The sequence below is a fragment of the Bos indicus genome, chromosome 11, assembly GCF_029378745.1.
Source record: "Bos indicus isolate NIAB-ARS_2022 breed Sahiwal x Tharparkar chromosome 11, NIAB-ARS_B.indTharparkar_mat_pri_1.0, whole genome shotgun sequence".
NCBI lineage: Eukaryota > Metazoa > Chordata > Mammalia > Artiodactyla > Bovidae > Bos > Bos indicus.
Window position 1 is genome coordinate 20,965,814 of NC_091770.1, and position 26,256 is coordinate 20,992,069.

Genomic DNA, 26,256 nt, shown 5'->3' on the forward strand with positions numbered 1-26,256 from the left:
GTCTCTCTGACTTTTCACTTTCATCATTCCATTCAGAAAAGTCATGCTGGGATCATCCTTGGAATCTTCTTTCAGATGTACCGGCTACTATTCTGAGCCCCTACCTACCTAACTTAAATGAACACATTAGTCATCCTCATCAGTCAAATGAGATTTCTGAAGTTTTCATCAATACTTGAAATCATTTCTGCAAGAGAAGTTGTAAAGCAAATATATAAGACTGAGCATTAAATCTTCATTTCTTTCTCTACTTTTTCTCTCCCAGGGTTCCCCAAATATATATGACCATGAAGTCACTATAGAAGCTGATGCTTTTTTGCCTGTGGATGAAGTCCTGATTCCTACAGGTTGGTGAATTTAAACCTTTTATAGGAATGCAGAACTGGGGTGCAGTGTGAGAAACATTAAAACTTCATTTCCCTAAATATATTTCCCCTGTTGGCCTGACACAGTGCTCATAGTTACCATAATTAGTCATTTATTTTGGGTAAGGTTGGGAGACCATGTAGTTAGACGCTCAAACCATGACAATATTGAGAGGGAAAGGGAATGCTGTTAATAATTAAGCCAGGCAACAGGCATACGCTGAGATAGTCCCAAACAACTGGGTCAGATGGTCATTCCAGCTGAGCTTTAGACTTCAGAAGGTCCCCACTAAACTGTTAATCTGTTATTTCTTAGCATCTTAGCAGAGGGGAATTTACCTAAGCATTACCCTACAAATGCAGAACCCTGATAGAACATGTCATGGTTTTTGACAGAAGAGGAAAAAGGTGGGATGGCTTGCATCTTGAGTAAGACAAATGCAGGTATATCACCTCTGAAATACAGGGGAATGGCATGGAAGGAGTCCTGCATACTAGAAGGGAAGGTGAGGTGTTGCCAGAGAGGTATTTCATGGGTGTGTGTGTGTGTGTGTATCTGTGTGTTTGTGTGTGTCCTGGGTTAACTGAATTGAGGTCACTTTGGTTATTATTATTATTTGGGATCAAAAGTACCTTCGTTCAATAGGCAAATCCATAGAGATAGAAAGTCAATTAGTGGTTTCCCAGGGGCTGGGGACAGAGGAGAATGGGGAGTGATAATGAGTATGAGATTTCTTTGGGGGTGAAAGATTCTGGAATTGGATAGTGGTGATGGTTGCACAACCTTGTAAATATACTGATCATTGCTGAACTGTGCACTTAGAAATGATATATGAGTTACCTCAGTGTAAAAAAAGAAAGAAGAAACCTTGGTTCGTGTGTTATCTCCAGGATTGATGAGTGTAATTTTGTACTGGATCATATGTGTACCCCCATCTGGCTCCAGGGGACAGATGGATGACAACAAGATGACCTGCAGGGGTACTATTATCTGTGGCAGGTTATAGAAATTAACTTGGAGTAATCACCCCCAAAGCGATAGGTACATATTCTTACTGGGATTTTGTTAAAAGCATCATCAAAGAAAGCTAAAATAAACAAAAGTAGAGGATGAAGGGAAGGCAGAGCAGAAGTCTAGAAAGACAAATGCTTTCTTCATCAGCTCCTCTGATTACAATTTTTTGGCATCACAGAGTTGAATGTTTTCCTGGCTCCAGGGTTTTTTTATATTTACCTTGGTCTGATCACGTGTGTTATCTGATAAGGACGTGGCTTAACAGGTAGGCTTGAGGAAGCTGGCTCGTCTTGTCCTAGAGGCAGAATTATTGCATTGGAGCTCTTATATTGTGAGCTGCAAGGGAAAAATAGTGGCAGCTACTGTTTTGTGACTGATAAGTAAGAAAATGAGCTAAGTAGCTTATGAGCGAGGTGATGAAATAAGGGCATATTTCTTTCTGTATATTTGTAAAATTTTATGTTATCCTACTGAGTTTTGATCAGACGAAAATCACACACAAAAATGCATAATTCATGCCAGGTAAAGATTATTTGTCATGATTGTAAGAGATAATTGTGGCAAAGCACAATACAACTTAACATGTAATCTAATTGACCACGTAAAACTCATGTTCATCACAGTTCTGCACTGTAAGTAGCTTTAGGTCAAATTCTCCCCTCTATACTAATCCTGGACGCCTGTGAAGCTGAGTAGGCTGTAAGAGCTCTGAACTTTCAGGAGGCAAGAGCCCAGGTTCCAGTCTTGGCTTGGCTATTGACTGGCTACGGGACCTTCAGTGCGTGTATAATGCTTTAATATTTAACCTCTCCAGACTCCTTTTTTTTTTTTTTTTTTTTGCAAATAGGATGTTGAACTCAATCAGGGTTCATAAATTTTTATAAATCATACCCATAAATTTTATTTTAAAAAATTAGGGAAATTTATCTCAGGTTGCTCAGCTTTTCATTTTGCCAAGCTAGAAAGCTATTACAAATACAGAGCTATTAAAATTAATTGGGAATATATGCATATTATATTTTGATTTAAAAAATTTAACTGATTGGGATAATAAGAAGCAGAGTTAAATAGGCTACATTAAAAAAAAAAACTACCATTCATAGTCACCATTTTTCATAAAAGAAAGAATATATTAACACTACAAAAATGGGAAAAATTTAATCTTGGAATAAAGAAGGACCTTTTAAATTGAATTTGTCTTACTTTGTAAAAGAATGTGACAACTGATTATCCAAATCTATCTTAGTTTTCTGTGGAACATTGGAAATTGTACCATGTATTCGTGATTGCCTGTGTACTCAGTTGCTTCAGTGTGTCTAACTCTTTGCAACCCCATGGACTGTAGCCCACCAGGCTCCTCTGTCCATGGGAATTTCCTAGCAAGAATACTGGAGTGGGTTGCCATGCCTTCCTCCAGGGGATCTTTCCTACCCAGGGATCAAACTTGTGTCTCCTGCATTGGCAGCCAGATTCTTTACTGCTGAGCCACCAAGGAAGCACCATACTCATGATTAAGAACCAACAATTGGTCTATAAAGTCACTTGTAACTCTTACATTCTGTAATTCTATAAGGCTCTTAGTATAACATTTTACTACCATCTTCACCGTCAAATTCATTAGAACTCTATTACGTAAATAAGTTGCAACAACTTCAGAGCTCATGAAAAATTTGTAATTTTCTTTTACATAATCATACTTTAGCTGGTCCCTCATAGATTATATCTGTTTGCCCAGTGGCACTTAAACTGAAATTAAGGGATGTTTTCTTCCTTCTTTCTCAGAAATGCTTAAGAAACAACTATTGTTCCTTTGGAACTTCCTCCAAAAAGGGTGGTAACTTCTATTCTCCCCTTCAGTGATGTAAGATTTCACATGTCTGGCCCACTTTCAGCCAAGAAGAAATCTGTAGGAGCTCAGATTACATTTCTTTTTTAAACTTTTTATTTTATATTAGAGTATATCCAATTAACAATGTTGTGATAGTTTCAGGTGGACAGCAAAGTAACTCAGAATACATATAAATGTATCCATTCTCCCTTATCTGACTCTTAATATTGACCAAAAGCCCACAGGCAAGTGGCTTAACTGAGGCCAGTCCAAAGTCATTTGGTCATTCAGAAATGCCTCCCCAATTTTAGTAATGATGGTGGATTTTGAGGCTCTGTTTACCTGGCTCTGAAGATGACGGACTTCTAAGGATGAAGATTAAAAATTTCATGATAGTTTTTGTTTCTGTTCTGGGAGTGTTATATGGTTTAAACATTCACTGAAATATGTTTCTTCTTAGAAATAAATTTTTCTTGCCCAATATGTGCTTTTATTGCAACATGAAAAAAAAAAAAAAAATGCCTCCCCAGTGTAGCTGGGCTCACCAGGAATTGACTGGTGGAGGAGTCAAGCCAGAATATTATCCACTAACCTGGAAAATAATGTCAAGATAGATATAATCCCTATGATAGAAGAGATGAGAATGAAATAAATCTTGGAAAGGCAAGTAGAATTTTGCCAGGTAGTGAGAAGGAGAAAGATGTTTTGGATGGAGATGGACAAGAATGGGCAGTGCAGGAAACAGCAAGACTGTCCCCGGGGCAGTGCTGGGCTTCTGAAGCATTCAGCACATGCTTTTGGTGGCAGAAAATTATGGATGGATCAATAGAGGTTTGTGGGGGCCAGGTCAGATCTGCACCAGGCTCTGCTATGGCTGCAGTCCTGGGTTGGCCTTGGATGACCCTAGGCTTGCCTGGGGTTCAAGGCCAATCCACCCAGGACAGACTCACAGGTGTACCAGGTATTCAGCCAGAACTGGGCTGCACTGAACCCCAAGCCCACTTCCTTGAGACATACTACAAGAAACCTGTGAGACCAGCTGCACTCATTAAGAGTTCTGGGAACTGATATACAGTAACTAGAGACTGCAGTCGTGTTGAATTGAGGCAAAGGAAGATACTGTTTACCTGAGAGATGAGGTGAGGGTTTATAATAATCATGGCTGCCATTTCAGAGAGCACTTTATAAATAAAGAATCCATACCACGACCCTATAACCAGGTTCTGCTCATTTTTCTTATTTAATGGAGGTGGGAACTGTAACACAAGGAGTTTGAGTCATGTACCGAGGAGCACTCACTTAAAGAGCAGTGGAAAGCTGGGGTTCAAACCCAGGCAGTCTGGTGTTAAAACTGAGGCAGGCTCTTAACTCGACCTGTATCCTACAAATGGTCAGATGTCAAAAAACATTCTGGGAGATTGGAAAGAAAGACAAGAGAGGGGGAAAAAAAGAAAAGTAAATTAATTTATTGACTATATAGATAGCCAGGATCACCATATAGCCAAGAAACAGAAAGCTAGGAACTAAATAAATAAAGCTTTGGATGGTTGTCAGTTCTCATTCTTCTGCCACCTTTTATACAGGTGGCCTCCCCGCTTCTCTCACCATTTTCCTTCCCATTTCTCCTTTTTCTCAGTTTATTCTGCTTTTCTGCAAAGAAAACCAAAGACAAGTATTTGCACAAAATATTTACAAAGAAAAAAAAGGAGAGAGACAAAGATAGAGGCCAAGTCTCCATCTTTTGTGGCTGTTAATTTATATTTGTTTTTCAACTCCTTCATAAAGGCTGTAACCTGAGCTCTTAAGGGAAATGCTGATGCAGATCTAGACTTTGAGGGTGTTTTACCTTGGTTATAGACCCTCAGTAAGTAACTTCTCAGGTAGTAGGAAAACCCATTGTATAGAAAGTAACACCTCTTACTGTACGGAAGTCGTAATACTATGGCTGAGCTACTCAGCAAAAAGGAACCTTCCCCCCGTGTATGTTTGGGGTAGAAGTAAAGTCCTGTCCTCCATTTTGTTCTTCTCAGTCCTACTGATGGGAGAAGGCAATGGCACCCCAGTCTAGGACTGTTGCCTGGAAAATCCCATGGATGGAGGAGCTTGGTAGGCTGCAGTCCATGGGGTCGCACAGAGTTGGACACGACTGAAGCGACTTAGCAGCAGCAGTAGCAGCAGTCTTACTGATTGGGTGTTATTACAGAGAGAGGAAAGGAATACCCTGACAGAGAATTTCAGGGAACCAAAGCAAGCATAATATGATGAGATCCCCTCATCTTAAACTTATAGCCACGTTTATTATTTTTCTCTAATTTTATTTTTGGCTCCACTGGGTTTCATTGCTGCATGAGGGCTTTATTCTAGCTGCAGAGCGTGTGCGTCTCATTGCAATGGCTTCTCTCGTTGCAGAGCAAGAGCTCTAGGGCACGAGGGCTTCAGTAGTTGTTGCGCACAGGCTTAGCTGCCCCACGACATGTGGAATCTTCCTAGACCAGAGATCAAACCCGTGTCCCTTGCATTGGCAGGTGGATTCTTAACCACTGGACCACCAGGGAAGTCCTATAGCTGCCTTTAGATCTCTACTACAGGCAGGGCATGAGGACCTCCAGCAGCCTTGGGTACCTGTTTTACTCCTGCCTTTCTTCCTGTTGACAGCTGAGGACATATAAAATGTCTTCAGCCCTTTCTGTCAGTAAAGCATGGAAGACAAGAGCCTGCCCTATGTGGCCTCTTCATTCTTCCCCTTTCTCTGCTCTGGTAGAAGGCTGTTCTTTTCCTCAAAGCCCACCAGAAATGCCCCAGCAAGTGTGAGGCCTGGTCCTTGCTCATAGGCACCTCTCTCCTGCACCAATACGTTTCTGCAAGGCTGAGAGCTCATTTCACCTGTAGACCAGGAGCAAAGCTGCAGCTCAGCTGTCAAAGCTGGGTTTGCATGTCAGCAGTAAGTGGAGCTTAGCTTCTTCTGATCAACTGCTTTTCTCCACTTCAAAAAAAAAAAAAAGTGCAGCCCATATAGCATTTGCTACTGCTTAGGATGGGTGCATACTCTGTTACCTGAGGCATCTTCAGCTATTCTTGAGAATGTTTTTGATGTTGTTGTCAGGGCTGTCCCTGCAGTTTCCCAGAGGTGAAACTCCTAGAAGCTATTTACCAGGAAGAACAGGTGGAAGTCCACAAAGACCCAGCACTGACAGGTCAGATATTTAGCTTCAAGGCTTGAATCTGGTGTCCTGCCCTGTGGCAACAGGAAGAAACCGGTCCTTGGTGCCCTGCTTAGGTTCTGAGCCAGCTGAATGTGAGCAGGTGAGAAAATTCAGTCCTTCTTTTCTTCAGGGATTAATTCATTCCCAGGGTTGTAAATATTATATTTCATCCTTTTGCCTTACAGAACTGTGAGACTTGGAGGCGATCTGGGCCACTTGCCCAGCATGACTTTATGATGCATACAACCCAGTGCAGAACTAAGCATGTGTCTTTACAGGCATTTAAAACACACAGCTTTTTTTTTTTTTTTTTTCTTCTTCTTCTAGTTTTGCTATTCTTTACTCGTAGTTGTAGATAAGGAATTAAATTAACAAAGTGAATGATTTGATTTGCCTCTTAAAGTAACATTAGTAAAGTCTCATCTTATTCTCTTCCTTGAGATGGATACTTTTCATTTTTATAAAATGAAATCCACCCTGTCCCCCAGCCCATCTGCGTTCACTTGCGGTTCTCACTGCTCTCCATTTTTGAAAGCTCCTTCTAAAATTACATGAAAGCAACCCCATTTTGACAAAATTAGAACTGGTAGGAAAGGCTTACCACGAGGCTGCGGAGAGAAGCTCAGCAAGACGTTTGTATTTTATTTCAACCTCTCTGGGTTCAACCTACAATTCAGTTGATTTTATAATTACTTCCCTAGGGCAGGTCTAAGTCTCTGACCTGGAGAAATAACAAATCCCAAAGTAGTCTCCTGGTTCAAAGATAGTGCAAATGAAGACTGTTTTGATCTACGTGTTTTAATCTTTGCAGAGCTTCTTACAGAAAAATCCTTTGGACTTTATATAATTCTAAAGTAATGGGTATAGTATTAGTTTCAACCCTCCATCAATAGGTTTCCTCTTACTTTTTCATCCCACCTCCCTACCCCACTCAATATCATTGTCAGGTCCTACTGATTTTTTTTTTTTAATAAGCTTAATCTTTTTTAGAGAAGTTTTATGTTCACAGCAAAATTGAACAGAAAGTACAGATATTTTCCATACCCTCTACTCCCATATATGCATGTTGCTGTTGTTTAGTCGCTAAGTTGTGTCCAACTTATTCAGTCCTGAATATTCATTGAAAGGATTGATGCTGAGGCTGAAACTCCAATGCTTTGGCCACCTGATGTGAAGAACTGACTCCTTGGAAAAGACCCTGATGCTGGGAAAGATTGAAGGCAGGAGGAGAAGGGGACGACAGAGGATGAGATGGTTGAATGGCATCACTGACTTGATGGACATGAGTTTGAGCAAGCTCTGGGAGTTGGTGATGGACAGGGAAGGCTGGCATGCTGCAGTCCTTGGGGTCACAAAGAGTGAGACACGACTGAGTAACTGAACTATGTCTGACTCTCTTTTGACCCCATGGACTGTAATCTGCCAGGTTCCCCTGTCCATAGGATTTCCCAGGCAAGAATACTGGAGCAGGTTGCCATTTCCTTCTTCAGGGAGTCTCCCTGACCCAGGGGTCAAACCTGTGTCTCCTACATTGGTAGGTGGATTCTTTACCACTGAGCCACCAGAGAAGCCCCACATAGGCATAGCCTCCCCGTTATCAACATCCTCCACCAGGATGGTGCATTTATTATAATTGATAAACCTAAATTGACACATCTTTATCACCCAACGTTCACAATTTACATCAGGGTTCTTTTTTTTTTTTTTTGGCTATGCCATGCATCTTGCAAGATCTTAGTTCCTGCAGTGGAAGCAGAGTCCTAACCACTGAACCACCAGGGAATTCCCTAGGGTTCACTCTTCGTGTGGTGTATTCAGTGGGTTTGGACAAATGTATAATGACACGTATCCCTCATTATGGTATCATACAGGGTATACTCTAAAAATCCTCTGGACATAGTATTAGTTCCAACCATTCATCAGTATGCTTCCTCTTTCCTTTTCAGTCCCTCCTCCCACCTACCCCCATATTGTTAGTCACTAGGTCCTAATGATTTTTTAAAAATTGTATTCATTTATGGTTGTGCTGAGTTTTCATTGCTCCACACTGGCTTTCTCTAGTTGCCGAGAGGGGGCTACTCTCTCGCTGCAGTGTGCAGGCCTCTCGTTACAGTGGCTTCTCTTGCTGTGGAGTGTGGGCTAGGGCATGAGGGCTTTGGTGGTTGTGGCTCACGGGCTCAGTATTTGTAGGACATGGGCTTAGTTGCCTTGCTGCATGTGGGATCTTCCTGGACCAGGGATCGAACCCATTTCCCCTGCATTGGCCCACCAGGGAAGTTCCAAGGTCTTGATGATTTTTAACAACAAAGTATTTCTTCAATCTGTCTCCTCAATATGTATTGTTGAGTCCTGGTGTAGGCTATCTTTTCTTCTCTAGATCAGTGCCTGGCTTGTATTACAAACTTCATAAATTGGGATCAGCGAAAGACCAAATGAATGCGGACAACAGTTCTCTAACCAGGGGGTGAAAAATCTCTCTAGATTTGTCCTCCATCTTGTTGCTAAAGTTATCTAACAAAAATGCAAATCTTACTTTATAATACTTTTCAGTTTAAAAAAAAGTTTTACGTGGCTCTCAGGCCAGACACCAGCTGCTTCCCCGGCGCATCACCCACTGTGCCTCACTCATGCCCCTATTTCAGAACCTCCCCCCCAACCACAGGGACCACCTTATAACCCCTCCTTGCTGCACAGAGCCCCACACTTCCTCCTTAGAAATATTTCCCCTATTTCCTGGAAACAGAGGATTCTTTGTTGCTCTGGGGGTTTTGTAATGACATAATCTGTTTCAGAGTTTGTGTGCCCAGGCTCCCTTATCTTCCTCTCCGTTAAGCCTGCGTCTACCTCAGATGTTCTATCAGGATTTAGTAATAGATCCAAAGTAGGGAGCTAGAAGGGAGTTTCAGGCTGGGTTTCTTTGGCCTGAAGCTAGAAAACTTATCTATGCTAAACAGAAAAGTGAAACCAAGAAGTAGCCACCCTGCACATGCTATCAATTACTCCTTCCCTTCCCCATCCCTGAGGCTCAGATGGTAAAGAATCTGCCTGCAATGCGGTGGACCTGGGTTCGATCCTTGGGTCAGGAAGATCGCCTGGAGAAGGGATAGACTACCCACTCCAGTATTCTTGGGCCTCCCTGTAAGCGGAAAGCCAGAGCATGGTGTTCTGCTTGTTACCCTCAGCTATGCAATTCTGGAGACTAGCCCCTCCAGGTCCAAGTCTGGCCCCCAAGTTTCTCCTCCCATGCCCTGTCACCAGATGATATCACATACTAGGTGCCAGGTACAATACAGCCCCGGGGAAGGTAGAAGGCTGAGCAAATTAGGTATACCCAGGCTGTATGGAGAACATACAGCCATGGACATAGCACAGGGCGCATCCCCAAAGAAGTCAAGTGAAAGTGAAGTCACTCAGTCATGGTCAGTTCTTTGCGATCCCATGGACTGTAGCCTACCAGGCTCCTCTGTCTATGGAATTTTCCAGGCAAGAGTACTGGAGTGGGTTGCCATTTCTTTCTCCAGACTATCTTCCCCACCCAGGGATCGAATTCGGGTTTCCGGCATTTCAGGCAGACGCTTTACTGTCAGAGTCACCAGGGAAGCCCCTAAATAAGGCTACAGTTTTATTTACCCTAGAGCTGTTTTGTCTATGACAGATCCCTCCTAGATGGTACTCAATGAAGTTCAACAACAGAAACTCCAAGGACCTCTCCTGGCAGCAACAATACCCCCGAGGGGATGTGTTACTGAAACCCACTCTATAAAATGGCCCCGGGAACAACTTTATGAGATCCAGAATAACTCCCAAAGCTACTCGTGTTCCCTACTAGAAAATATCACTGCTATAAGATTGGCAAGCATGAGCCAGCATGCTGAAAATTTGGCAGGAAGAAAGCTCAGAAATAGTGCTTGGCCAGACATTGTATAACTCCTCTGGAAAGTTCAGACTAACATCAAGTTAATTTGTCAGAAGGGGAGTCGTTTGCTAAAACTCTGACTACCACCCTTTGAAAGCTGATGGTTTAACAGCCACCCCTCTGCCCTCAGAGGTCTGGACAGAGGCCTGGCTCGAGTTTATACCTGGCACATAGCAGTCCTTAGAGGTCATTCTGAAGCGGATGAGAGGTAGCTGTGGGTCTGAGGCTAACTCAAGCGAGTTCTGAGAGCAGGCTTGTATTCAGTTCAGCTAACATTGGTAGACGGAGAAGGCAATGGCACCCCACTCCAGTACTTTTGCCTAGAAAATCCCATGGACAGAGGAGTCTGGTGGGCTACAGTCCATGGGGTCACTAAGAGTCAGACACGACTGAGCGACTTCACTTTCACTTTTCACTTTCATGCATTGGAGAAGGAAATGGCAACCCACTCCAGTGTTCTTGCCTGGAGAATCCCAGGGATGGGGGAGCCTGGTGGGCTACAGTCCATGGGGTCGCTAAGAGTCAGACACGACTGAGCGACTTCACTTTCACTTTTCACTTTCATGCATTGGAGAAGGAAATGGCAACCCACTCCCGTGTTCTTGCCTGGAGAATCCCAGGGACAGGGGAGCCTGGTGGGCCGCCGTCTGTGGGGTCACACAGAGTTGGACACAACTGAAGCGACTTAGCAGCAACATTGGTAGAACACCTGCTGATTGCTGCTGATCAGCACCAGCTGATTCTCAGCTAGCCAGAGAAACACTATGTGTGCTCTTGAGAAGCTCACAGGGAGTGGAGACTGATGTAGTCAGGGCAGTGGCAGCGGTGATGCCCATGGAACGAAGGGACCATAGAGGCAGGATTGGAAGAGGCGTTCTTGATATCACTCTGAGCTTTGAGAGGTGTGTCTGTGAGGGTCTGGCAACAAGGAGAGTAAGAGTACTAAGCACAAAAGGTGGGAGTGGGGGTGGACTGTTAAGTCAAAAGCTACAGAGACAGTTGGGCAGGGTGGAGGCTAGGGTGAGGCAATTTTATGGTGCAAAATGTAAGGCAGCACTCATTCTCAGGGCCATGAAGGTGCAGGGTCAGCACCCAAGAATGAGTGTCTCCTTAAGTTTTGAACCCTGGGTCCCTGATTGCATCACCCTGGTCCCAGCCTGGTATTTGAATATAGTCACCATGGGCATTCTGTGCCATCCTAAGGAGCTAGGATTTTATCTTTCAATCCTGGAAGACTTTGAAGCATTTAAGTCAGGGGATGGACCTAGCAAGACTGGCATTTTACAAATATCACCCCAGCCACTGTCAGGGGTGGAGCTTGACTAGAGACAGAGGCTGATGAAGAGTCTATTTCAGTAGACCAAGCAAGAAATAAGGATGACCGCAACAAGAAGTCAGATGGAAGAAGTGTAGTCTTACAATATTTAAGAGGTAAAACTTAGGAAGCCTGAATGACATGTAGTAAATGAGGAAGCAGGAAGGCTATAGGATGGCGTCTGGGTTTCTAGGGCAGCTCCCGGGCAGCAGAAATGGAGATATTAAGAGATATTAAGTAGCACAGGATAGAGGAGGAGGAGCTGGCACAGGGCTGGAATGAAGAAGGGGAAGGGCTGGGGGAACTGTGGATTTGGTCTCAGGGATATTTGAGGTTAAGATGCCTGGGGGGCAACCAGGTGGGGATGTCCAGCAAGGAGTTGGACGAATGGATACATTACGAGAGAAATGAGAGCAGGAATGTAATTCAGCATGTGTTTTGTAGATTAAGCCATATGGATTTCCCAGGGAGGAACCATAGACTGAGATGGTCAAGGGGTCTGAGGGCTGAACCCAGGGGAACTGGAGGCCACCACCAAACTTATTTAAAGTGCAAGAAAGACTCACACTAATGGCACTGAGAAGATGGTCAGAGGAAGAAGGCGAAAAAAAGAGAAAAGGTATCCATCTGTCTTGGACTGACCAGCCACATCAGTTTCCAGAGAACTGGGAACCTGGGCAGCATGCCTGGGCTGTAGTGGCTGTCACTGCTGCCCCTTTCTCAGATGTGAGGAGAGAAGCCAGACTGACAACTGGTGAGTAACTGGGAATGAGATGAGAGGGTCAGGGAATGTAGGCCAGCGAGTGGTTCCCAGCTAAGGCAATGTCTAGATACGGCATCTCGGGACCGCCCTAGAGATTCTCATTCATTTGCTCGAATGTAGAGCTGTAAATGCTGCCTAAGTGAGCTCAGGAAGCCCCTGGTGTTGAATCTGCGTTCAAACAACTTGAAAAGAGGGAAGAGGGTGCTTCCCTAAGATGGAAATGCAGGATCAAGGAAGAGGAGGGTTTTGGTGGGAGAGGAGCAGAGCTGACTGAAGAGAAGTGAAATGTTTGCAAGTGCTGCTGAGAATCCAGGAGAGGACAGAGACTGTGAAATTGTGGTGGCCGCAGTTGGTTCTGGGGGTTCTCTCCATTTCTCTCGGTAGCTGGAGTCAGAAGCAGAGAAAGTGGACTGTGGGATGATCCCTCGGTGCATTTTGTCAGGAAGGAGGAGCAGGAGGAGGGGACAGGGCATAAGGCTGGACAGCAAGGGTGTTACTGACCAAGTGGCTCAGGTCATAGACAGTGGGCCCGGGCAGGTGACAAAGGATGTGAGCGCCCTGACGGACACCCTGAAGACCAGGGGAACATGGCGGTGCTCAGGAGAGCGGGTCTAGCAGGAAGACAGTGGGTGAACTTCAGCGCAAATCCCGGGTACCATCTGGATGGAAGTCTGGGGTGGAAAAATCCTCTGCATGAACAGGCCTCGCATGGGCCCATCTGTGGAGTGTAAAATTGCCTTCTCACCTGAAAAACGTCATGTGATGGTGTTCGGCATTTTCTGCTTCAGATGGCATGGAATATCCAGAAGTAGTGCCCTCCTCCACTGTAAGTCAAGATCAAAAAGTTCTCAGTGGGGAAAAAAGAAAAAAACAGCAGTAGAATAAAGCTGTAAACTCAAAGCAATGGCAAAGGAAAGAGGAAAAAACCTGCAGCAGAGACAAGCTTTGAGGTTGTGTGATCTATGAAAATTTATAGAAATGTTACCTTAAAAAAAAAATCCCAAGGTGCTTTGACTTGCCAACCACTGGAATGAAGTCCAAATTCACTCCGAGGCTGTTACTTTTAATTATCATTCTCTTTGTGTCATTTCCTAAAATAATAACGGGCATTCTAGAGATGATTTTGTCAAGATGGCTTAATTAGGTGTCAGATGAGTAACTGTGCCCACAGGCCCCATTACAGCTGGCTTCCTTATGCAGATTTGACTGACTGTTCTGAACCCGACGGAAGACACAGACATCACTGGAGCAGCTTGGGCTGGAAGGCACAGCTGGGCCATCCCCATGGAGATCAGACTCCAGGTCTTCCTCCGGCCCCACCTTTTTTTTCTTTTTCTTTTGGAGACGAAAGCACAGCACACGTGAGCCCGGGTCTGTCTTAGATGGTTTCCACATCACTGTCTTTCACCCTTAAAGTGCACACGAGTCGCCTGGTGGACTTGGCAATGACTCTGACTTGGTGTGGGTGGAGCCTGTTTCTAACAAGCACCAGGCGATGCCTGCGCGGATGCTCCCTGGTCCATGCTTTGAGTAGTTGTTGAAAAGGCTCTACACCACTCTGTGTAACCTCCTGTAACTTTTGTTGCTTTCCTCACTTTGGGCACCTATTTCTGCCCATTGACTCCTCTCCTTAACAATCCTGAGTCCTCCTGCTACCCCTTAGCTACCTCTATACCCCACTCTGCTCCAGGACTTCCCACGTCAATGCTTTTTTTTTTTTTAATTTATTTTTGGCTGCGCTGGGTCTTCATTGCTGCCCGAAGGCTCTCTCTAGTTGTGGTGAGCAGGGCCTACCTCTAGTTGCGATGCATGGTGCCTTCTTCTGTTGAGGGGCATGGGCTCTAGAGCACGCAGGCTTCAGTAGTTCTGCTGTGTGGGCTTTGCTGCCCTGCAGCATGTGGAATCTTCCTGGACCAGGGGTCCCGCATTGCAGGGTGAATTCTCAACCACTGGACCACCAGGGAAGACCCTGGGCCTCTCTTACAAAAATCTTTTCTTTGTAGCTCATTCTGGAAAGAACTGCTCTCCGTCAACGGCTTCCTTAGGTAAGACAAGCTGAGATTTTTATTTAAAAAAAGAGGAAAGAGTTAACCAGAAATCACAGGGAGCCCCCGAAGGGAACAACTTTCTGCATTGTGTTTGTCTCATGGGCCATTGTACCTATAGCCCTGGAATGTCTCAGCTGGACAGGACCTTATCTTCTCCAACCACCACTCACCTGTCAAGTATTTGAATCTCAGAACCATAGGTTTTGCTGACACTGGGCAGGATGCTCACTGCCCATCCTGGACCAGCATGTCAGAAAGGCCTTCCTGATATTGAGCTGAAATCTGTCTACCTAGCGCTGACCCCCACCTGGCTTAGTCCTGGGCCTTGGGTCCCTAAAGAGCAGCCTTGTAACTTTAGCAGGCAGCTGTCCTGTCACCTCAAAGTCATTTCTTCTTGAGGCAGAACATCCTCAGGTCATCCTGTGATGCCTCTGCTGCAAATAGTAACAAGAACTGTCAACAACCTCATTACAGTCTTTACGTAACTTCCATTGAACTGACTGCCAACCACATCCTTAAAGTCATTTTCACACCTACTGTGGCTTAGCTACATCTCTTCTTGGTTGATAGTTCAGTCGCTAAGTCGTGTCCGACTCTTTGCAACCCAATGGACTGTAGCCCGCCAGGCTTCTCTGTCAATGGGATTCCCCAGGCAAGAATACTGGAGTGGGTTGCTGTTTCCTTCTCCAGGGGATCTTCACAACCCAGGGATCAAACCCATGTCTCCTGCATCACAAGCAGATTCTTTACTGCTGAGCTACCAGGGCAGCCCACATCTCTCCCTTAGTTGGTAATAATTGTACTAACTAGATTTAAGCTTTATGAGAGTTACTATAATATGATGGTTAAGAACCACCTGCTCTGGAACCGTACTGCCTGGCTATGAAGCACTGTACAAAGAACCATCTACATGTTACCTGTTACCATCACAACCATCATCACATCACTGTGCTGAGCACTTTCCCTGTATTAACTGTTCTTAATCCTCATGACAACTTCATGAGGGAGGGGCCACAGTGTCCCAGTTTCACTAGTGAGGAAATAGAACTTCAGATTGTTTTGTACCTAGGATTAAGAGTTGTAATCTAAATCTAGGTGGTGTCCTTTGGTTTGGGTTTTTATTTTTCAGACACATGCAGGACTCACACATCTGTTCTTGTCCATAAATTTCATCATGTCATCAGTGCTTTACCCCCCACTTTATACTTTCTTTTGGATTCCTGGTTCTGTTATCCCAAGCATATCTGCCTTCCAGCTTCATGCTCTCTGTCATCGTTTGAGAAAAACCTCCTGTATCTTCATCTAGATTAGCCACAGATCAGAGGCTCTTTGATGACTCCCTGCAGATTCTGCTCACTGAAGCCCGGATGCTTCATCCCTCCAAGCTCCCTGAGCCACAGTCCATGTGACCCAATTTGAGAAGCCAGTGGTTTATATTTGAATGCAACTGCATTTGGTTCCTGGGGAGCGTGCTTCCTCTTTCCTTTTATGTCTCCATTCTAGAATTCTTCCCAGGACAGAGAACTGCTCCCACATTTGTAGCATGTGAGGTTATCCTTGTGGGCAGGGACAGGTGCAAAGACAAGTAGAACTCCGGGTATGTAGGGCACTCTGTTGCAGAGAAGATAATGACCACCTCTTGCAGGTAGTGAGACTGGAGCGGCTGGCCCTGTGTTTCAAGGCTGCCTGCCTCGCTCCACTAGTACAAACACAGAACTGTGTTCAAACTAAGCCAAAGGAGGCTGAGCAGCTATAATGGAACCAACATTTCTGTGTCAGGGGAGCTTGGGGCAGCAGATTCAGGATGAGGGAGACAGGCGTGTGCCTTGAAGCTTAGATGGTATATTTGTGTGGGGTGATTTGTGAGAAGGTGAAGCACTGATGGAGATCAGAGGGGCTAAATCCCCCACATAAAGCCATTTCTTGTCACAGCCACTGGGTCACCTGACCAGAAAGACTGGACTGGTTTCTCCCCTCTCCTTCACAGGTTCTGTTCTCTGACCTAGGCTGTTAACATAATTTGGCTCTCTGTGTTTAGTGACTATGTTTTCCATGTTGCAAGGACATCAGCCCACCTGTCCCTGCTGATCTTTTTGGGTTCCTGTGAACCATGACTGTGGAAGCCTTGTGACTCTTGGGGGAGAGCAGAAGGCCAGGGTTTTCCTGTGAGCCTGGGCTTCCTGGTCCCCCTTTGTAGTTGGAGCTTCTGAAGCAGCAAAACAAACATGCAGGAAAATTCTTCTGCCCCAATGTGTTCACCTTTTGAAATCCTCAAGCAAACCCCAAACACTGTATCTCTGTGTGGTCAGGTAGAAGGGCTGTCCCTCTCATGCCAGAGTAGTTATGTGCCAAAGTCCAGTGGATGCAGGAGGGTTTGGGAAGGTAGTCTTGACCTTCCTTTCAAGACCACCTTCCCAAACCCTCCTGGATCAATGTCCTCTGACCCTGGAAATGCACCTGCTCCTGGGCAGTAGGTCCCCCACCATGGGGCTGAAACGTACGGGGCAGGCAAAGGAGCCCCAGCCAAAGAAATGGACTCAATTCACTGGCCTTACTGAATTGAGTCCTTGGTATGACCATGAATGGCTATTTAAAAGGGCTGATTTTGACTCATCACAATCAGAAAAACACAGTAGTTAACACAGACTCAAACCTTGACTGCTTAGGCTTCAATTCTCACCAGCTCTGTGATGCTGAACAATGTATTTTACCTCTGCGGGCCTTATGTGTAAAGTGGAGGTAATAACTGGACCTACCTCATTGGTTGTGAAGATTTAATGAGGTAATATGTGTGAAGTGCATAGAACAGTTCCTGGAATTTAGTTAAGAGCTTAGTAAGTATTAGCTATTATTATGACCACCATCCAGAGAAGGCAATGGCACCCCACTCCAGTACTCTTGCCTAGGAAATCCCATGGACGGAGGAGCCTGGTACGCTACAGTCCATGGGGTCGTGAAGAGTCGGACACGACTGAGCGACTTCACTTTCAGTTTTCATTTTCATGCACTGGAGAAGGAAATGACAACCCACTCCAGTATTCTTGCCTGGAGAATCCCAGGGATGGGAGCCTGGTGGGCTGCCGTCTATGGGGTCGCACAGAGTCCGACATGACTGGCGTGACTTAGCAGCAGCAGCAGCATGACCACCACCATCATCATCATTGTCACCATTTACTGTGTGTTTAATATGTACCAGACACTGAGCTAAGCATATATACATACCTTAGCTCATTGAATTACCCTTTGAAATAGGCGTTATGCTTCAGTTAAGCCTCATTTGGAAAAAATGGGCATTTGGAGAGGTCAGGTAACCTGCACAAAGTTAAACAGGTAAGTCATTGGTGGAGTCAACGTTTCTAGCAAGTTTCCCTAACTCCAAAGTCTATGCTGTTATTACCCTTGGCTACGGTCCCTGATAGCAACTATATTACTATTCCACCATTTTTTATAGCAAAGAAAGCTGGGATTTAAATCCAGGACTTTCTGACTCTAAAATCCATTCTGACATCTATTGAGTTTTCCCAGCAAGTGAACAGGATGCTCCTGAAGCCGGTAATAATAATTGGTGATGATGACTTCTGATATATCCTGTGACCAAGAGGACAGTTTGCTTAATCAGCTGTCATGGGGGCAATTTGCACTTTCTCAGATACATTATTTTCCTGCAGTTTCTCTGTGCTGTTGACTCGCTCAGATTAAGGCTAGCTTCTGTGTCCTTTCACATACTAGCTGTCCACGCTGCAAGAATATGGAGGAGTCATAAGCAGTCTGGAAGGAGGCCTGGTGTATTGCACAAGGCCTTTACGACGCTGCTACAGGAATCTGCCAGGAGACACTCAGGCTGCGTTTCTTGACTAAACACCTCAGGTTATGGGACTGCAACATTCCAAAGGTGCATTTTAGCGTCAGAGGGCAGCTTGTTTTGTGACAAGTAGTGGGATAGGCAGAAAATACTCACCAGGCTATATAGATCAGAGATTCTTAACCCAGGCATGTATCACTGGACTTTGGAAGTTTTAGGAACATTGTGTGTGTGTGTGTGTGTGTGCATTTTCTTGCAGAGAGAGCCCATAACTTTTAGAATATTCTCAAAGGAGTCCATGATTCAGAGACATTTAAAAAACCATTGTTTCAGACTAAAAAATCACTAAGAGAGAAAGTTTCAAAAAAGAGAAATCTTTTTTAATGAAAATGTCAGTGCTCTTTGGAGGAAGTAGTGTACTTTTCCTGTAGTATTAATAACTTAAAGACCATAATGAATAATTGTTCTGTTCTCTGTATTTCTGGAGTGTGTATGTGTGACAGACAGAGAGAGCACTGACTATATGCCAGGTGCTGGCCAAGAGGCACAAACCCCTTCATAGCATTCCCTCAGTTAAACGACACAGTGCCAGGGACTTCCCTGCCAGCCAGTGTTAGTGCTTTCACTGCCGAGGGCGTGGGTTTGATCCCTGACTGGGGAACTGAGATCCTGCAATCTGCATGGTTCAGACAAAAACAAACAAAAAGAAGAACAAAAAAATCACAGTATCTGTATTTGGTAGATAACACTATTAGCTCCAATTTTATAAGTGGGAAAATTGAATTTTACAGAGGCAAAGAAATTTATGAAGGTCAGTTGGTAAGTCTGTCTAAATCCTAAGACATCTTACATAGATAGATTGATTCATAAGTCAATGTATAGGACAAATCATAGAAAATAATTTTTGAATAACATACTTAATTTTTTTTTACTCTTTATTTTTCAAAGGAGAAAAAATTATTAGAGAAAATTTCTTCCCACCTAACTTCCCCCCGCAAATTTTTCTAGAATGTCTATGCCAGATTTTCTTTTCTGTCTTCTCAAAATGGTTTTTAATTGTTATTATAAACAGGAGTTCCTTGTGCTGAGGACTGTCTGGAGGGATTCTGGTTTTCATTGTGCACTTATGTCACTGGGTTGTGTGAGATAAGCTAGAAAGGGGACCTGCCAAAAAGGAGAGAGCTAAAAAATGAATAAACATGAAGACCCAGTGACTCCTGCAGTGACCATCTGTTTATCTTCTCAGAGTCAGGCACTAGGGCCACCAGGTAGCAAAAAGAGTTATTTCAGATAATGGGAAGTTAAAAGCATGGAATTAAAATTCACCCCAGGTGAATTTTCTCAGTCAGGTACTGAGAAGAGCGTCCAGATGTTACGCAGAACATCATTTCAGTAGTCAGCGTTCAGCCAGGAGCTCATGAGGACTAATTTACCTTCTGCTCTGTTTCTTAAGACTTTTGCCCAAAAAATTGTCAGAGCCAGGAGCCCATAGGATATGTATAACATAACTGTCTTGCCTTCACCCCAAATATGGACAACAAGAGTCCATTCCTGTGACAGATTTAATGCCTTGTGACAGAGATCTGCAATGTTAGAGAATCTTGTTTCCAGTAATCAGATATACATCATCTTCTTGCAAGATTGAGGAGCAGTAGTTGCCAGAGTGACACTCGCGTGACCACTCTTGTCCTTCACAGGTGATGGTAGTCCTATGCCTTTGTCAAGTTAGCCAGTTCCAACTTACCTTTCAGGATCAGCCTTGGGACACATCTTTGGAAAACCTCTCCTGACCTCGCTGGCTGCACTAGCTGCTGCCGCTTCCTGCTCCATCAGGGTCCTCTGAACACCATACTCACTGCATCTGTCATACTCTCCTGTGAGTTTTTATTTTATCATCCATCTCTTTCACCAGATTCTAAGTCCCATGAGGTCAGTTGTGGTTTTGTTTTAGTTTAATTAATTCATTAATTTGGCTGCCTTGGGTCTTAGTTGAAGCACTCGAGATGTTCATTGGGTCACGCGAGATCTTCTGTGGCTCTCAGACTCTGGCTGTGGCATGTGGGTTCAGTGGTTTCAGCGTGCAGACTTAGTTGCTCCGCAGCATCTGGGATCTTAGTTCCCTAACCAGGGATCGAACCCACACATTATGAGGTAGATTCTTAACCACTGGACCACCAGGGAAGACCCCCTGAGGTCAGATTAATGCCTGGTACATAAAAGATACTCAAAAAAGAGTGAGCTAACAAATTTATATTTGTTTCTTCCCTATGCAAAAGTAATTGCAAGGGTTAGTGTTCTTAAGGCAGAATCATCTAAAGGGACTTCTGACTATGTAAAAATAGCAAGGAGGGATAAATTCACTTCCTGTCAGGACTTGTCAAGTGCCAAGAGGTGAAAACATCCCAAGGCGGTACACTAGTTATCTATTGCTCTATAACACTTTATGATCTCTCACTGCGGTCAGGAATTTAGACAGGGCATATCTTGTCTCTGCATATTGATGTCTAGGACCTCTGTTGGAAGATGAGAGAGCCAGGATGGGAATCATCAGAAGGCTCATTCACTTGCCTGTCTGGCAGTTGATGCTGACTGTTGGTTGGAGGCTGTCAGCCAAAATACCCCTTTTGACATGGCTTTTCGATGCAACTTGAGTTTCTTAAAACTTGGCAGCCAGGCTCAAGAGCAGATGTTCTGAGGCAGACAGGACCAAGCCAAAGCCACTCTGTATTTAGAACCTGGCCTTAGAAATCACATAGCACCACTTGTGCCACGTTCTATTGGTTAAGGCAGTTACAAAGGTCCGTCCAGGCTTAAGGGAGGAAACAAGACTCCACCTCTCGGTGAAGGAGTGTCAGCATCACATTGTAAGTAGAGCCTGTGGGATGGATCTATCCTGGAGTGGCCATCTTTGAAAAATGCAGTATGCCACAGGCAGTCATGGGGAAAAGGCCAAGTTCCTCTAAGAATCCCTCATTTGAGAGAAGAGATACGAATCAAGGCAGATGAGTTTCATGAAGGGTGACTTTTTCCTTTACTTCCAGAGAGCCGGCAATTATAACTCTATCAGGAATGCAGATAGAGGAAGATTTAAGGCCTTGTGACAGAGATCTGGAATGTTAGAGAGTCCTGTTTCCACTGCTCAGGTCCACATTATCTTCTTGCAAGAATAAGGCAGCTGTAGCTGCTACAGTGACACCCCCATGAGCTCTCTTTGTTGAGCTACTCCATAGACTCGACCTTATTCCTGGCTCACTGTCACTCCAACAACACTCTTGTCATAATTCTTAATTATTTTATTATCCGTATTGATGATACCATGACCTTTCAGCTTCTTGACATCCTCTTGCAATGATCTTGTCCTCCAAGCTTTGCAGCTACTCACTCCTGTGGTCTGTGGGTCATACCCCCGACTTTGTTACTACCTCTTATCGCTGCCTTCTATTATCATAATGTAAGATGTCTGTTTCAGCTTCAATAATTCTTCAGTGCTACAAGAACCTGTAGCACTGATCCCACCACCCTGTCACTGTTCCTCACCTCCTTCCCTACTAAGATCAAAAGTCCATTATTCGGATCACCCCTTTTCATATGCTCTCAATGCCCTTCCCCTCTCTTTGTGTTCTTGTGTTCTCCTAACAAAGCCCAACCCTGACTAGTCCTATCCCTCCATACTCTCTACCGTTGCCACCAAAAAGCTACTGTCTCACTCAGAATTCATGACAGCAACCTCAAGTGGGTCCTTAGTTGGGCTTGCAGTCAGACTTTCCCTGAAATGGGGAAACAGAAGTACTGCCTCAGGCCACTCCCCTGTCCCAGAGCTATAAGGCCATATCTTTGGGTCAGAGCCCGGCATCTGCCAGGCATTGCTGCTCAGACCTTAGCACACATCCAGCCTTATTCAGGATGGTAAGAAATCCTTATCAGAAAGCAGCTTCTTGGGGACTTTGCTGGTGGTCCAGTGGTTAAGATTTCATGCTTCAAATGCAGGGCACGCAGGTGCAGTCCCTGGTTGGGGCCCTAAGATCCGACATGCCTTTGGAGTGTGGCCCAAAGAAAAAGAAAACAGCTTCTCTGCTGACACCATAGCTTTCTGGTGGCTTCAAAACCGAAGTCTGGTGATGTGACATCCTCTCTGAAGGCACCCTTTTCATTTCCGCTTCATTTTATGTACACTCAGCGTTGCTGAGAGAGCTATTTTCATATCTCCTTCTACTCTTAGCACCAGAGCAGGAACTCATGTATGCGGATAAACAGAAATTAAAACAACTGCACGTTCATTTTCCAAATTCTTAGAAAAAGCAAGAGTATTTGGGGATTAAGGGTGGGAGGGGCTGCAGCCAAGTCCATCCAAGGGGAGGTGAAAAGTGCCTGAGTAGCGGCCTGGAGACTCTGACACGATGGAGACGCATCACCTTGGGCAGGTCCCTTTAGCTGTCTGGGTCCCAACCTCATCTGCAAAGCGAGGGGACTAGATGAGGTAATTCCTAAGGTTCTTTCTAAATCTTTCATTCTGACTTTGTCACAGGATGCTACAACATTCACAGTTGCCCGTTTTTTTATCTGTTTACTTGATTCATTCATCAGGTTTTCAATCAAGTAAAGACTCTGCTTAATGCTCAGAAGATACAAAAATCAGTAGGACACATACAGTCCCTGCTCTTTAGGGGCTCACATTCCCTATAGATATATAGCTTGATATAATCCTAGAGTTATGCCTTAATGTGATGAATGTTTGGGGGAAAGTATGTTCAAAGTAGGATGAACAAAGTCAAAAAGGGGGTTAGTTCTAGCTGTGGATGATATATTCCCTCACAGAGGAAATAGCATTGGAGAATAAGCATTCTTAAATACCCTAGTGGACTTTGCCAGAATGGTGTGGGGGGCCAGAAAGCTCATTCCAGTTATAAGAAAGAGTCCAAAGACATAGTGAGTCTGGGAGACAAATACAAAAGTTTTCATATGCCTGACCACCAAGCACATGAGGGAGTGTGTCAGGGCATAAGGCTGGGAAAGATTCGATTAGAACCTTCTCTTTTTCTTCTTATTTAGCAAAAATCTCATTTTAGGATTATCCCCATTGTCTGATTTTTGAGTCAGGACTTCTCTGCTGTTCTTGAATTCTTACCCTCTCTAAGCTCTGCTTGTGTTATATATATATGTATTTCCTGAAATTTGGCCCATTTATTTATGCCATCTTCCTGAAAATGTTCAGGCATATCATTTATCAAATATTTCCATGTAATGTGGAGGGCAACAAATAATAGCAGCTTTGTTTTACAGAGAGAAAAACTAAAGTAAACACTGATTTGTAGATTGCACAACATCAGGTTAATAGACATGAAAGGTGCCCTGGGGTGCTTCCTTCATGAAAATTCCATGACTTTCTTTTTTCTTTAAACTCAAGAAAAGTAAATAATCTTGACTGACCCAGGCAATCGTATTAGGACTATCTTAAAAGGGTTAGATTTTGAGTCAAATACGGCTTTAAGAAAGCACTAAATATTGTGAGCACCATTTAAAGTTAGGAAAGAAAGCAAAACATAAATGATCACTTGGAATATGTGTTGGTAAGATTAAAATCTTGTTGAACCCATGAAAACAGCTGCTTTTTTCCAGTCTAACTGTTGTCTTTTTTAAAGTTTGTGCGGGAGATGGTTGGTCACCCAGACTTCAGAGGACAGTCGTTACAGCCCGGTGGGGTCACTACCACCCAGGATTTGATGTTAGAGATCCGACAAGTTCAGCCCTCAGAACTGCTCAGGGTTTAGAGGACTTGACTGAACTCCGTGTGGATGTCTGTACAGTAAGCTCTTTATATTGTGTCTCTAGCACCATCTACTGGGAAAAGAAGTGCCATTATTAGAATTACATTAGAAAGTGTCAGAAACCCAACTCAGGAAGCAGAGGAGAAAAGGGGAGGAAGGAGTTCAGAAGATTCTAAGAAACGGAGAATTGAATATATTATATTGAAGTTTCTTGTATACAGATGTAACCACTAAAACAAAAATACAAAGTTTCTAAATTATTAGGAACACACAAACACAGACCATATTGTAAAAGATTTTTTTTTTTTAAAAAGCAACTAGAATTCATAAACACGCACCATAAAATACAGTGACAAACAAAGAACACTTATAATATACATATGTCTTCTTAATGCATGCGTGCTAAGTTGCTTTAGTCGTGTCCAGGTCTTTGTGACCCTATGGACTGTAGCCCTACCAGGCTCCTCAGTCCATGGAATTCTCCAGGCAAGAATATTGGAGTAAGTTGCCATGCCTTCCTCCAGGGGATCTTACGTCCAATCCAAGTCGCTTATGTCTCTTATGTCTCCTGCATTGTCAGACAGCTTCTCTACCACCAGTGCCATCCAGGAAGTCCGTGCTGTCTTAATAGCCCCTATTAAACAGTCTCAGATTAAATCACACAAAAAAACCCAACAGAATGCCATGTACAAACCAAGTGATTAACTTGGTTTGAAAGGTTCAAAATATGAGCACTCGAAAGCAAACCAAGCAAGTGAAAGCCCAAGTAGCAGAGGGTCTCAATCTGAATATCAGAAAAGACTGATTTCAGGACAGAAAGCATTCGATTACATGAAGGAAGACACTTGGAAATGATAAAGGATGCAGTTCACAATGAAAGTTCACCCCAAAATGACTGTATCTAAGATCATGAAGAAAACCTCTAGCAGTTTCACAAAATACAATGCAGCCAATATTGGCTTAGAAATGTTTTAACTCTTAATAATTCTTGGATCAAAAGAGAAGTCAAGGGACTTCTCCACACTTCAAATTCAAGAGCTGCGGGTTAGATCCCTGGTCAGGTAACTAAGATCCCATGTGCCAAGTGGTGTGGCGAAAAAAAAGAAAGGAAATAAAAAAAAAAATTTTTTTTAAGGAAGCCAAACCCCAGAACTAGGGATATCAGAAAAATAATTATGTATAATGGAAATGTATACATAATATATAGGACTATATAGTAAATAAATAGTATAATATAAAATTATCTATAATGAAAATGCCTACATGTGCTATAATTAAAGTAATAGAAAATTTTAGCACTACTTATATGTTAATTAAAACTTGTGAAATTAAATGAATTATGCATCTAATACAAGATATTTGAAAACAATTAAAAAATAAATCCAAGAGAGCAAAAGAAAAATTAACAAAAATAAAAGAAATTATAATTTTGAAAAGAATCAGAAAAGGTAGTACATAAATCCAAGAGCCACTTCACTGAGGGGGAAAATAACCCCCAAAATAAATATAACAGTAGATAACCTATTCAGTCCACAGAATTAGATATGAGCAGAGGCAAATAATGACAGATGGATGGAACCGAAAGGATCATAAATTATTTCTTTCCTCAACTCTTCACAAGTCAACATGAGAGTAATATAGATGAAATGGATAATTTTCTAGGAAAATATATAAATTTGTGATTGTGAGCCCCAAAAGAAATTTTAAATCGATTATCAGAGAAAGATGGAGAAAACTACAAGTGCAGTGGAGTTGTCTAATGAAATACGGACGTACGTTCAGCAACAACCTCCAAGATAAATTGAGTGAAAAGTTCGGGGTGGAAACAGGCTGTGTTTTATGGATATGCACTTAGATGCTTGGGTATTCTTGTAGCATCTCTAGAAGGTACGTGAGAAACAAGTGACAGTGGTTGCTTCTGTTGAAAGAAGCTGGGTCTGTGGGGAACGGAAAATAGGGAACTTCTTTGCACTACAGGGTATTACTTTGTACTTTTTACATCTGTCATCTTTTAAACTGATTACATGTGTAAATATTACCTACTCAAGAATTTTTTTTGGAAAAGTAGAACCAAGACAAAGGAAATAAATGCTTTTAAAGGCTGTTTTCAAGAATACTGCTTAACTTTTCCTAAAGCTGACTCTGGTAAGAGAAAGATTCTCTTGGTTGAACATGGACCCGAGACTCCGGAATGGTCTTGGCCAGGCCTCCCTGTCTCTCTCAGGTGCTTTGGACG

General features: G+C 43.5%; 1 protein-coding gene across 3 annotated transcripts in view; it reads left to right on the forward strand.

Annotated features, from left to right (window-relative positions):
* The window catches only part of GALM (galactose mutarotase), a 54,782-nt gene that overhangs the window by 22,495 nt on the left and 6,031 nt on the right, over positions 1-26,256 (forward strand). The window contains exons 4-6 of one of the 3 annotated variants that reach the window (XM_019970018.2): positions 266-347; positions 13,606-13,776; positions 14,409-14,450. In XM_019970018.2, the coding sequence (XP_019825577.2) occupies positions 266-347; positions 13,606-13,776; positions 14,409-14,450 (295 nt within the window). The remainder of the gene's footprint in view (positions 1-265; positions 348-13,605; positions 13,777-14,408; positions 14,451-26,256) is intronic. The other 2 variants (XM_019970019.2, XM_019970021.2) reach the window with 2 other exon arrangements.